General features: G+C 56.5%; 1 protein-coding gene across 1 annotated transcript in view; it reads right to left on the minus strand.

Annotated features, from left to right (window-relative positions):
• The window catches only part of ATP13A1 (ATPase 13A1), an 11,850-nt gene extending 1,588 nt beyond the window's left edge, over positions 1-10,262 (minus strand). Inside the window, exons 1-21 of the mRNA XM_007945392.2 lie at positions 9,888-10,262; positions 8,130-8,219; positions 7,845-8,035; positions 5,796-5,868; positions 5,442-5,597; positions 5,247-5,316; positions 5,040-5,146; positions 4,704-4,833; positions 4,561-4,616; positions 4,233-4,359; positions 4,030-4,167; positions 3,837-3,957; positions 3,354-3,511; positions 3,007-3,182; positions 2,825-2,935; positions 1,904-2,029; positions 1,547-1,655; positions 817-1,016; positions 637-733; positions 387-547; positions 198-312 (exon numbers count right to left, since the gene is read on the minus strand). Coding sequence (XP_007943583.1) covers positions 198-312; positions 387-547; positions 637-733; positions 817-1,016; positions 1,547-1,655; positions 1,904-2,029; positions 2,825-2,935; positions 3,007-3,182; positions 3,354-3,511; positions 3,837-3,957; positions 4,030-4,167; positions 4,233-4,359; positions 4,561-4,616; positions 4,704-4,833; positions 5,040-5,146; positions 5,247-5,316; positions 5,442-5,597; positions 5,796-5,868; positions 7,845-8,035; positions 8,130-8,219; positions 9,888-10,262 — 2,887 coding nt within the window. The remainder of the gene's footprint in view (positions 1-197; positions 313-386; positions 548-636; positions 734-816; positions 1,017-1,546; positions 1,656-1,903; positions 2,030-2,824; positions 2,936-3,006; positions 3,183-3,353; positions 3,512-3,836; positions 3,958-4,029; positions 4,168-4,232; positions 4,360-4,560; positions 4,617-4,703; positions 4,834-5,039; positions 5,147-5,246; positions 5,317-5,441; positions 5,598-5,795; positions 5,869-7,844; positions 8,036-8,129; positions 8,220-9,887) is intronic.
• Between the last annotated feature and the right edge of the window lie 2,714 nt (positions 10,263-12,976).

Below are 12,976 nucleotides of genomic sequence, written 5' to 3' on the forward strand. Positions count from 1 at the left end.
GGGGATGGTGGGGGTAGACTGACATGGGTACTGGGGTGGTGGCCAGTATGGGCACAGGAATGGTGGGGGGCAGGGGGGTAGGAGTGGGGGAAGGTATGGGGAGAGCATTGGGGCAAGGAACATGAGGATATTGTGGGCATTTGAGTGCTGGGGGTCATGAAATGGATGGGGCGTAGGGGATCAGAAACAGGACTCACTGCACTGGATGGATGAGAGCTTGGAGGTGAAGGGCGCAGCAATGCTGGCATCCCCCAGCTTCACGATGGGCATGCTCTCATCCTCAAGGTCCCGCAGCACCTGGCTTAGGCGATCCTGTCAGGGGCAAGGAGGGAGAGCATGAGACCATGGCTGGGGGTACTATGGCCCCCCTCCCAAGGGAGACTCACCCGCTGGGAGGCTGGCTGTTCCTCTGAGGGCGGGAGCCCTGACCTCTGCCTGGACCCCCGCGAAGGGCCCCTGACACTGCCACTCAAAATGGGGCCATCTCGGGGGGGCCGCCGCCGCCGCTCAACCACTCGCTCAGGGGCATTGGCCAGGAGCGCCACACCTGGAAGTGGGTGCATGTGTTAAGAGCCAGGCTCTGTGCCTCCTCCTCTGACCAGGGTTCTCACACCAGGCCTCCAGCCCGGGGCTCACCCACGTCAGCATGCTTCAGGGCGCCCACGTCATTGGTGCCGTCCCCACACATGAGGGTCACGTAACCCAGCTCCTTCAGACTGGTGACGACAAACTCCTATAGGCAGGGCAGGGCAGACGGCAGAGAGCTTGAACTAGTGCTAGCATGGCTGGTCCCCCCTAGGACCCCACATCACCTACCTTCTGCTTGGGTGCCACGCGGGCAAACACCTGCACATGGGGGATGAGGCGCAGTAGCTGGTGGGGGTCTGCAGTCTGCAGGTGGGCGAGGCTGTCACCCGTGAGGCACAGCGCGTGCTCCAGGGCCAGAGCCTTTGGGGAGCCCTTGGCCAACGGCACCACAATGCTGCCATCGATGGAATGCCACTTGCATGGCTGGCCTGTGTGTGTGTGGGGGGGTCAGATGATTGAGACAGGGGCCTGAGGTAATATGGGTTAAGGTCAGGAGGTTAGGGGTTATCATCTTAGACCTTCCAGGCCCCACCTGGCCCTGTGACCTCAGGGGTCTGCCTTTGTGGCTTTATAGTTCTTGTACTAAGTCCTAGGAGCTCTGGTGGTGTAGTACCTAAGGCATCTGACTGCTAACCAGAAGGCTGGCAGTTTAAACCCACTAGCCACTCCTCAGAAGGAAGACTGGGCAATCTACTTCCATAGAGAAACCTCCTTAGAAACCCAAGAAGAGGTTGCTGCGAGTCAAACTGACTTGCTGGCAGTGAGTCTGGTTTTTTTATACCAAGCCCTGTCCTGGCGCTATGTCAGAGTCCTTTCCTGACCCCCGCAGGGGGCTCCAGAGCCCGTGTGCTCTGGGCTGGACACTGGGTTTAAATCCTCAGCTGTTATGAAACCAAGAGCCCTAAGGGGGAAGTGGGGGAGGGGGTGGACACCCCCACCATGCTCAGCGTCCACTCACCTTTCTCTGTGGGAGGGTACAGGATCAGTGTATGCGCTTTGTCGATGAAGTGCAGCTCCTGTGCCACATGGCAGGCAGTGAGTGGGTTGTCGCCTGTGATCATGACCACCTGAGGGGGTGGAGATCTGCTTAGCAGGGTGTGGCAAGGGCCAACCATGAGGGACTCACTTCCCTGACAATACCCCCAGCTCCTCTTTCAGACCCATATTAAGAAGCTCTGTTGGCCCTTGTCCCACTACAGGATGGCTCTCACCCCTTGCCACCCCCTGCTTCTGTGGCCTACTGGACCACCTGCCTGCAGAGGGGCTCAGTGAACCCAGGGAGGAGCTTGAAGATAGAAGAAGCTGGTGGCCATACCCGGTGGGATGCGTTTTGGATCTCACGGATGACGGCCTTGGAGTCGGCCTTGAGCGGGCAGGAGACCACAATGAAGCCAACAAACCTAAGGTTGCACTCAAGAAGCTCCCGCTTGACCTCCCGGGCCTGTGGGTAGATGGGAAGTGCCTTGTGACACAACCCCTGACCTCAGCACCCAGCCATGGGTGCTCAGCAGGCCTGGGTGGTCCCAGCCGCCACCTCTGGGCTGGATCCAGGACCCCAGGGCACAGCTTTTGTCAGCACACCCTCACCCTCTACCACTCTTTGTCCCTGCCCTTCTGGAGCCCACATGCTATTGGGGGAAATGTGGCCAAAGCAGCCATAGAAATCAGAGTGCCAAGAACAACAGAGAAAGGATAGAACAGATTGGAGGGGGCATCACTGGGGGGCCCCAGGGCCTTAGAGTTGGTACTCCTGGGGAACAGTCTCCAGGCCCAGGAGTGGCACGTGCAAAGGTCTCGAGGAGGACCATGCCTGGTGTGGTGCAGAATGGGGAGGATGCTGGTGAGGGACAAGTGAGAGCAAGAGAAGGGGACCAGTGAGGCCAGAGTGGAGGTACCACAGGGGGTGAACACAGGGGCATGGTCTGCCAGATGTTCCAGAAGATCTTTCAACTGCCGGGGACACACGGACTAAAGAAGGCAGAGGTGAGAACATGAAGATAACACAGGCAGGGGGTGGAGGTGCTCCGATAGCTGGCAGGATTTTCATGGGTGAGACGGCAGGGTGGGGGTAGGAGATGACAAGGATGTGCTGACAGTGTCAGGGCCTTAGGGGAGCAGAGGTGGGGCTAGAGGCAAGGTTGGGTCGCTAGACAGACTCATGGGGGGCAGGGAGGAGGTGGGCACAGGAGGGTGCAAACAGAGGGAGGAGGGGTTTTGGATGGGCCCTGAGCCCTACCTGCTGGTGGGTGAGGTGGCCCAGTTCCTTGTACCCCAGCGCCAGCACGCGGGCCCCTTCCCGGGAGATCTCAGTGTGGATGTGGTGATAGTTGGCTGGACACTGAGCAAACTGCAGGGGACAAGAGCTGGTGTCACTAACCATCCCCATCCTGGCCCCCGACCCAGCCCAGGCTAGCTCACCATGGAGTGCAGGGTTTCGGGGGCCCCCTTCACGGCTGCAATGTAGCAGAGGTCGGTGGAGCCAAGCTTCTCATAGGAGGCGAGCACGGACATTCGCTTTAGGGCACTGGCAAAATGAAAGCGCTGGTGAATTTTCAGCCCCTGAGTTTTAATACTTCGGGGAAATACTTTCTCATCTGGAAACAAATAAGCAGGAGTCCTGAGGGGCTTCGCTCCACGGAGGCAGCCAAGCCCCAGCCTCTCCCAGCCACCCTCCCTAACCCAGTGCCCAGGGGCTGAGAGGGGTCTGGGCAGTCAGGGCTCCACCAGACACAGGATGCAGCCGGCCCAGGAGGGGCCCAGCTCACCCTTGGTCAGCGTCCAGTCCACAGCTGTCAGCATGGCCTTCTCAAGGGGGTCGCCCACGAGTGTACCATCGTCGAGCTGCACGAGGGAGTGGCATGAGGCAAGGGCTCGGTGTGTTTCTACGGGGATATTGGACACGGGGGTCACCTCCTTCCCGTCTCTGCAAGGACGGGAGACAGCCGGTTGAGGGCAGAGGGGCCAGGTGGAGCCAACCAGCTGCCCTGGGAACTGCAGGAAGCCAGCCTCCCTCCCTGGGGAAGGTCATCAACAGGACACAGATGGTCAACTGCAGTCATGGAGGCCTTGGGGCTCCCTCAGCCACCCTGGAATGAGCTCGCCCTCCATTCCCTTGCCCACCAAGAACCACCAAGGGTCTCTGGGCACTGCCCCAAGCCTGAGTTAGAGTCCTGAGGTCTGACAGATGTTTGCCCTAAACCCTCCTCACAGGAAGCTGTGTGGGGCTCTGCTGCCCCCGCAACGCTCACCGGAGCCCAGCCACGCCACGCACCACCAGGCTGTCGCTGGTCAGGGTGCCTGTCTTGTCAAAGCAACACACCTCGACTTTGCCAGCAAAGGGGATCCGGAAGGGCTCCGTGCAGTACATGTCTAAGGGACAGAGTGGGTCAGGGTCTCACTGGCCTCCGTTCCCGCCCCGCCCCCATCTGGTCTGGCACGCACAGAGTTTGGCCAAGGCGATGAGGGAGGTGTTGACAGCAAGTGACAGCTCAATGGGCAGCTCGGGAGGCACGACCGAGGTGAGGATCAGGGTGCACTCCAGGAACAGCTTGTAGCGGTTCCGGCTGGGGTCCTTGGTACCTGTGGAGATAGAGGCTGCAACCTAGGCAGGGGTGGGGTGGAGCCCAGGGGGCACCAGTGCTCACCTTCGATCCACACGTAGGCAGCCGCTGCGATGGCAAAGACCAGGAGAAAGAGGATGAAGATGAAGGTCTCCAGGTTGTTAGCAGTCACCCTCTTGACCCCAAAGAGGATTGTCCGCAGCAGCCTGCCCTGGGGGGACAGACAGGACAGGCCCTTCCTGGGGGGCTCAATCTGCTCCCCACCACCAGAGGCTGCCCCCGGGCGTGGCATGCCCCCTACCCACCCAGCAATGCCCCTGCCCTCTCAGAACTGGCTATGCCCCCCACACCCCATCCCCACCCAGTGCTGCTCCCTCCCACCAGCTCACCAACTCCTGACAACGACCCCCACCTGTGATGTGTTGAATCCAGTCCTCAGAACAAAGGCCACGCATCCATTGTCAACCGCTGTGGAGACAGGCAAAGCTGGTCACACAGGTACTTGTGGGGGGATTAGGGGATTGGGGCTAGGACAGTTGAGACCTTGGCACCTACGCTTCAGGCCCGTGGTAGCCTTCTGGGGGGGCATGTGCTGTACCACCTTGGTACCCCCAAAGATTACATGCAGTCGGGAGTCAGCCTCAAGGTCCAGCACTCGCTCAGGATCCAGGTCCTCAATTGGCTCCTGGGAAGAGACGGGGAGACAGAGACCTCACATCGCTGCAGAGCTGGACTGGGGGGCCCTGCGGGTCCAGACTGATCTCAAGGGGTCCCCTGCCCCCGACTTCACCCAGAACTTATTCTGAAGGCTGAGGTCTCAGACTCCTATATGCTGAACTTCCCTGGGGTGCCCAGTCACCCTGAAGCCTTCGGTCCCATGTCCCCACACACCTTCATCTGCGGCACTGACTCCCCTGTGAGCATGGCCTCGTCCACAATGCAGCGGCCACGCAGCAGCAGCACATCGCACGGCACCAGGTTCTCCTGGGGAGAGCGGCCTATGGTGGGGGGGGGGTTGGACCAAAGAAAGTCTACAGTTGCCTGTCCGGAGGATGGGTGTGGGCTCCCCCCACCCAGTCATAGTAGGGTTGCCCTCACCAATGGAAACGATGTCCCCAGGGACTACCTCATCGCTGGCCACGGGCCTCCACTTGCGGTTCCGATAGACCTGGGCAGGAGAGGGAAAAGGAGGGTACAGTGAGCACTGGGCACCTGCCCTGCACCCACCCCACACCACCCCACCTCCTTCCACCACTTATGCCCTCCCCACCGGCTCCCCACCCACAGCCGCACTTGGATCATGTGGGGCTTGTTGCCCATCTTGCGGATCTCTGACATGTTTCTCATCTGCTGCTGCACCAGCGAGGCCTCAAACGCCACCAGCATGGAGAGAGTGAAGACACTGTAGTACCAGTACTCATCCAGGCACCAGAGCCCCACACACAGCACCTGTGGGAAGCACTGTCTGTCTGCCTGCTCCCCTCCTCATCTCGCCCACACAAACATCCATGGGAGGTGGTATCTGTCCTGTCACCTTGTCCACTGGGACCCCAGGGGAGACAGGCTGCCCCTACAGGGCTGCTCACGTGGGATGAGGCATTAGTGTTTGGGAGGCAGACAGAAGGGGGAGGACTCCGCGCATGTTACCTGGAACACGAAGAAGGGGGCCGTGGCCCTCTCCTTGAAGAGCTCTGAGAAGTCAGGCACCACCATCTCAGCCCTGCAGAATGTCAGACCATCAGGTCACGGTGCTGGGGCAAGCGGTACCAAACAAAGAGCCATACGGGGCAGCTGATGCCTGGTGGGCATCCGGTTGGACCTTGTACCTCGCTATCCCCTCATGTCCACACTCACTGACCTCGGCACCCTGTTCTACAGAATCCAGATGGAAGCTGCTGGACCCCCTCACCCAGGCAGAGCTGGTGTGTGAGCCCCTTTGCCATCATAACAGTGACAGATGACAATGGAAGCTCTGAGGCCCCACAGCGGTGGTGCTGCAGCGAAGCACCACAGCTGTCCTCAGAGGCCTGAGCCCCACCCGACTCTGGAGATGGTGCTCCTGGAGCCAGATTTTCTAAAAGTTTCCAAGCAAAAGCTCCAGTGCACGTGGAGACAGACTGGGGGTGCTCCTGGGCCCGCTCTGCATGGAGATGGCCAAGACCAGGATGTGAGGAAACAGAACTATGGGCTGCGATTGCTGTGTCACAACAGGGACCCATCCCACGTTGAGCTGGCGCAGGGGAGATGGGCACTTGACATGATAACACGCCTACAACAGTTTGAAGAGTGACAGTAAGGCAACACACCCTGGAAGCTCGGAGGATGGCTATCAGAGCGCAGGCCTGGCCCCTTCCAGCCATGGTTTTGTGAGGGCTGGAAGGGAAGCCCGCAGACCACCATCATCAGCACCAGTACAAATGTGAAGGGTCTGTGGGATCTAAGTTAAAGAACTTACAACTAAGAAAGGAACCACAAGTCCAAAACAAGGACAGATGGCATCTCACAGCCACTGTGGTGCAGTGAATTACCTAATATGGCTCTTCTAGCCATTGTCTTTGTGAATCCCACCAGATGACTGGGTGGGACTAGGCAAATGTGAGATGCTTAGGACCCACCAAGGGGATAGGATAGTTTGCTAATCACAGAAATAAGGCACATGGTACCCCTGATGGGGGTGGGCCCATACAAAAAAAGATGTATGGAACCCTAAAGTGGTAATTGGTCAGTTTTGCCATCTCACTGGGCTTAAAATGAGCCATCCCAGGGATAGAAAGGGGATGTCACTACCATCAGGAAAAATGAGCCAGGAGTGGAGTGTGTCCTTTGGACTTGAGTTCCCTGGGCTGAACTTCCTTGATCCAGGAGAGAGCTGTGATACTTTGCTGAGGTGGCAAGAGATGGAGGCAGAGAAACCAAAGCAGGTGAGGTAGCGGAAGCAAGAGACCAGCCCGAGGCAGCGGTGGGTTTCCCACTTTATGGAGCAGGAAAACTGAATGCCTTCAGGCAGGAGGCTTGCTGGTGAAGTAAGCTCATCAGCAGAACTAAAAGAGCTTTGTGACACTCCCTGAGCAGAAGCCAGGCCAAGGACCAAGGGCCAAAGATACGCATGCCCATGGGCAAGGCTGAGGAGAGGCATGGCTCAGGAGAGACCGTCCTGATCAAAGAACTGTATCCTGAATGTTCCTCAACCTGCTCTGCAACCTGTTACTTCCCTAATAAACCCCATAATTGACAGTATTGTCTGTGAGTTCCGTGTGGCCACAGCAATAAATTATCAAACAGAGAAGTAGAGAGTGCCGTGGGGAGGACGGAGGACGGTTGAGGTCACAATTGGTAAAAAGGCTGCAGGGTGGTGGCAGGGTGGTGGCGTGTCTGACCTCCGCCTCATAGGAATCAGCCTCGGGCTGTTGATGTTGTTCTGGATCCTCCTTTCCCCTTGTGAAGTTACAGGCGGACAGAGGTTGCCACCCCCATGTCCTTTTTACAGCCACACACGCTGAGTCCAACCATGCCCTAGGCCTCCGGGGAATTCTGTCAGTGGCAGGTCCCAGGGTAGAGATGCTCTATAAAAAAGGTAGATCCCTCATCCACTTCCCCAGGCACTCTTGACTCAGAACTTGGGGGCAGGGCCAGAAGCACAAACTAGCCCTGAAGCTGGACCCTCTGGGCAGGAAGCAAAGGGAAGCCAGTGCTCACTTGTTGCTCCCAAACTTCTTCTCGGCTGCACGGATCTCTGCATCCTCCTGGAAGCCCCTGTTGCCCTGGTAGTAGGCGAAGGCATTCCCCACAGGAAAGGCCACGGGAAGGAACTGCTTCTTTTCAAGAGCATCGTAAGAATATTTGATTTTCTGGAATTCGAAGGACAGCACCTCCTGCCCGTCGTCACCCTGTGATGGAGGCATGTGTGTGGCTAAGGCCCTTGGCCTGGGGTTAGTGCCAGCATCCCCCCTAAGCCCCGTTCCCAGCTCCTGGGGGACCTACCTCGTCCCGGTGCAGGGCCACCAGCTCGGTGGATCCATTGTTAGGGGTGGGCACCACCTTCACAAGGCTTGCTTTGCTGGGGTCATACTCCTGCAGGGGGCAGAGGACTGCAGTCAGCACTTCCCAACCGATAGCTCCTCCGCTTCCCTGAGGAGTATGCTGCGGGGCTCTGCCTGCCAGGATTCTGGATGCCCATGTGAGCAGGAGTCATTGCATGCAGTAGCCCACCTAGCCCAGTGCCTTCCCCGAGCACTCCCCTCCCCTGCATGGACTGCTCTTGGCTCCTCCCACTGGCCCGAGGCCCTCAGGCTTCCTCTGCTGGGATGTGCATCTGCCACTCTCTGCTGAGGGTCTCAACGTCCCATCCTTAGCAGATGCTTCTCTCTTTAGCACTATCACCCAAGGTGGGTTCAATCTCCCCCACTAGATCCACAGAGGCAGAGAGCTGGCCAGTGTGCTCACTGCTGCTGCCTGAGCTCACTCACCGGCCCCATGCCGCATGGGGGACACAGCTACCACCCTGAGAACAAGCCCTCTCCTCGCAGGGTCCACAGGCCCCAGCAGCAGGAAGTAAAGACATATACAGCAACAAACTCTCGATAGGAGGTGCTGTTCTGTGACAGCCCATGCCAGGGTCTCACAGATGTCACCTCCGTGTCGTCTCATGGTGGCACTTGAGACAGGTGGCGTGGTTCTCATTTTACAGACAGGGAAACTGAAACCCAGGGAAAAGTGTCCCAGTCTGAGATGTGACACAAGCCCAGGTCTACTCTCCTGACCACAGGGTATGTGCAACCCTGGAAAGGAAGTTAACAGTCACACTTTTGAGGTGAAAAGGCAGCTACAAGTTTGGGGTGTCACACTCCTCCAATTCCCTCCATCATGTCCCCTGTTGCAGTCTTCCATTGCACCAAAACGGAAGTGCCTCTAAGGCCGAAGTGTGCACCTCTCCCTGGGGATGAAACTTGTTGTAAAGAATGGCATGGGCCGAGGATTCACTGCACCTTTGGAACCAGAGGGAAGAGCTGACTATCTGTCCACAGGTTTCTCTATTCAGCTCCCCTCCCCTCTTCTCCCATGGCTCCAAGCCTGCCAATGTCACCTGAGGCAGGACCAGATGGCGGCGGAACAGTCATCAGATGTCACCTGTGACCCAGGGTGGCTCATGGTGACCAATGGTGGTCTCAGAGAGGGGCACCCTGAACAATTAAGTCACTTGCTCACAACAGCTCCTGTAATTCCTCAGGTAAATGCTCAGTTTGGTCGGACTGTGGGAAGGCCTCTGGACGCTACTGCTCAGCTCTTTGACCAAGGGCCACCGCCTACCTTTAACAGACTGGGATGCCCACCCTATAGGTCCATCCCCAAACTCTGAAAACCAAGATAGGAGAAAGAAAAGTGGCACAACCGTTTCCTGGAGAACAAGCCCGCTAGGACCTGCAGCTAGCACTAACAAGTCCCAGCAAACAGTGAAGTGAACCAGGCCACACGCTAAGCTCATTTACAGACACTGTATCACTGGGTCCAAATGGCCACACCAGGGAGGAATTCCCCAGCTGAAGCAACCGGCGCCAGGGTCGCACAGTAGGTCACGGAGGGGCCAAGATGAAGCCTGAGCCGAACGTAGACGACTCAGCACTGAGAACCCAGGCCCAGCAAAGGGGAGCCTAGGCCGGCTAACAGCAGACGCCAAGGGCTCCTGAAGACCCGCGGCGGGGCCAGACCACGCGGGAATGGGGCTCGTGCGCGCTTGCCTACCGGGGTGCAGGTGAGCGCGCAGTGCGCGTGCACGGACCAGTGTCCTGAGAGAACGGTGAGCGCGTGCACGAGGCAGATGGAGGCGAACACTAGCAGTGCGGCTTCGGGGATCTGCGTCCAGCTGCTGCCCCAGCCCCAGCAGCCGGCGGCCGCAGCGCCCAGCCAGGCCGGGTAGAGCAAGCCCACGAATGGCAGCACCGTGAGGCGCCGCAGCAGCGCCAGCCGTCGGTACGGCCACACGCCGGCGACCAGCTCGTCGCCACTCGCTACGAGCTCTGGCCCGGCAGCAAGGAGCGCGCGCGGCTGCAGCCCGGGCTTGGGCGGCCGGCCCGGCCGGGGCCCGCAAGATACCGCGTTGCCCACCGCCGGCGCCATCTTTCTCAGAGCCGCACTCGCTTCCGGGCGGAGGCACCGCCTCACTTCCGAGGTTGCACTTCCGGTAACTTCTTGGCGCTGCCATGGGTCGGGACTGGGGAGAACTAGGGCAGCAAAGTAGCTGGGTCCGGAAGTGGCTACTGGGCACCGCCATGACTAGTGGTGGCGGAATGAGAGTCAAAGCGCCACCATGACAACCTGAACCGGAAGAGGCAGGCAGCTTTTCCGTATCCACGCCCGCACCGGCCTCCTTGCGCCATAAGGGGTGGGGTCTAAAACCCCTCTTCCTGGAGGGCTGGGCCTGGAACCTTGGGGAGGCGGGGCCAGTCTCAGAAGCTCCTCGCTCGGGGGGCGGAGCTTGTGAGGGGTTGTAAACTGTATCTTTGTTGCTTGCCTTCCAGCTGATTCTGACTAAGCCACCCTAGGTACAACAGAGTGAAGCACAGCCTGGTCTTGGGCCATTCTCACAATCCCTGCTATGCTTAAGCCCATGTTTCAGACACTGGGTCAATGCATGTCATTCAGAGTCTTCCCCTTTTTCTCTGACCCAGCATTTTACCAAGCATGATACTCGTTTCCAGGGAATGGTCCCTTCTGACCACATGACCAAAGTAGGTGAGATGAAGTCTGGTCATTCTTGCTTCTGTATTAACATTGAAAATCTAAAGCACTTAGGTCTGTAGAAGGCTGTGGTCTGCAGTGGGAGCACTAACTCTGGAGGTTTGACATGTTTCAGATGCCATTTGAGTTCTTTCTGACCATTAAACCATCATTGTGGCTATGCATAGACAAGTTCCAGGACAAACCTAGGGAGGGGCAGTTTGCCTTCAGGAGGCCAAACCAAAAACCAACTTCACTGCCATCGAGTTGATTCCACTCGTAGGAATCCCTCCTTGGGTTTCTGAGGCAGTGTCTCTAGGGAAGTAGATTGCCCAGTCTTCCTTCCGAGGCGTGGCTGGTGGGTTTGAACCGCCAGCCTTCTGGTTAGCAGTCAAGTGCCTTAGGCACTATGCTACCAGAGCTCCCCCTTCAGGAGGAGTGTGGTAGTTAAGGTTGTGTGTCAACTTGGCTGGGCCTGGTTGAGTGGCTGGGCAGCTGGTGGTAGGTATTCCCCATGATGAGACTGACAACTCCACGGTTTGGGATGTGGTCTGCTTCCTGTATATAAGGAGAAGCCTTGGGAATGGTCTCTAGCCTATGGCACATTTAGACCCTGCATGTAGCCATGTCGTTGTTCAGCAGCCTGCCATGCTCTGCCGACCTTGGGGCTTACAATGGACTTAAATTAATGGCCTGCCATGTGGTTTGGTAACATCGAGACTGTGCCATTTTATTTGTCACCCTTGGGCTTCTCAGCTTCAGCAGCCAGCAGCTGTCTGAGTGAAGAAACGCCTCTAGCTTCAGTGGACCGGGAGCTGGAGGCAGAGCTGAAGCCCAAGGCTGAAGGGCTTTCATCCAGCCCCTACAGCCTGGCACTTTGAACTTGGACTTAAAGCCTCCAAATTGTGAGAATAAACTCCTGTTTGTTAAGGCCATCCCATTTGTAGTATATTCTTGTCAGAGCAGTATTAGGTAACCAGAACAAGAAGTATGGTTGAAAATAGATTATACTTGCACAAATAACTAGGAAACTTGCCTGAGAGTGTCCTTTTATAACTTAAATTAAGGTTGGGTCTTGGTATTGTTTGATAGCCATCTTGTGGCTGAGACTCAGTCTGCATGGTCATGAGTCACAGCCTGTCTGGACCACCACCTAGCTAGGTAGTCAAGACCCAGAACCAATCCTGTAATCCTTTTCTATCTTCAATTATGTGCGTATCCCAGTCATGATTTGTCCCTGCTTCTGTAGTCCTGCCTGCAACAGTGATGAATCTATCTCCCACCAACCATGATTTTGTAATGATTCCCCTTTCTGGAAAAAAAATCATATATAATTAGCCTTGACTCAGCAGACTCCATTCAGCTTTCTCATGGTGATGGATTCCCTCATCCACGATGATTGTCTTTGTTTTGTCTTTGTCCTGTCCAGGGCTTAATAAAAGTGTCTTTATTGAACCTATTTAACCTGGGGTCTCTTTTCCCCTAATACGTCATGAGTGTTGCTTGTGGATCTAACACTTCATCAGATATTTAAATTATCCTTGTCACATTACATATGCTTAAAATACATAAATGGGATTGGGATTAGAGATTGGGGGTTGGGTTTAGGGTTTGAGTTTAAGGTTCTGGGTCAAAGTCAGAGACTAGAGTCTTGGGTTGAATGAAGGTGAAAGTAAGGAATAGGCATAGTGGTAGGGTTTATGGTTTGTGGTTAAGGTTAGGGTTTAGGATCAGGGTCTCAAGGTTTAGAGTGTGAGTCCAGGGTCTAGAGTCGTTGTTGTTAGGTACCATCAAGTTGTTTGACTCATAGTGACCCTACATACAACAGAATGAAACAATGCCCGGTCCTGCACCATCCTCACAATTGCTGCTATACTTGAGCTCATTGTTGCAGCCACTGTGTCAGTCCATCTTGTTGAGGGTCTAGGGTTAGGGCTTTCAAACTCTTCCAAAAAAATAGAACAGAAGGGAACACGCTGTAACTAATTCTACGTGACCAGTATTAACCCTGTGTAAGAATGGCACTAAAAAGACAAGAAAAGAAGAGAAGACCAAAGTGGATGACAGAAGAGACTCTGAACCTTGCCCTTGAGCGGAGAATCGCTAAAGCAAAC

This window comes from Orycteropus afer, unplaced genomic scaffold, assembly GCF_000298275.1.
Source record: "Orycteropus afer afer isolate SDZICR_OR568_19922 unplaced genomic scaffold, OryAfe1.0 scaffold00136, whole genome shotgun sequence".
NCBI lineage: Eukaryota > Metazoa > Chordata > Mammalia > Tubulidentata > Orycteropodidae > Orycteropus > Orycteropus afer.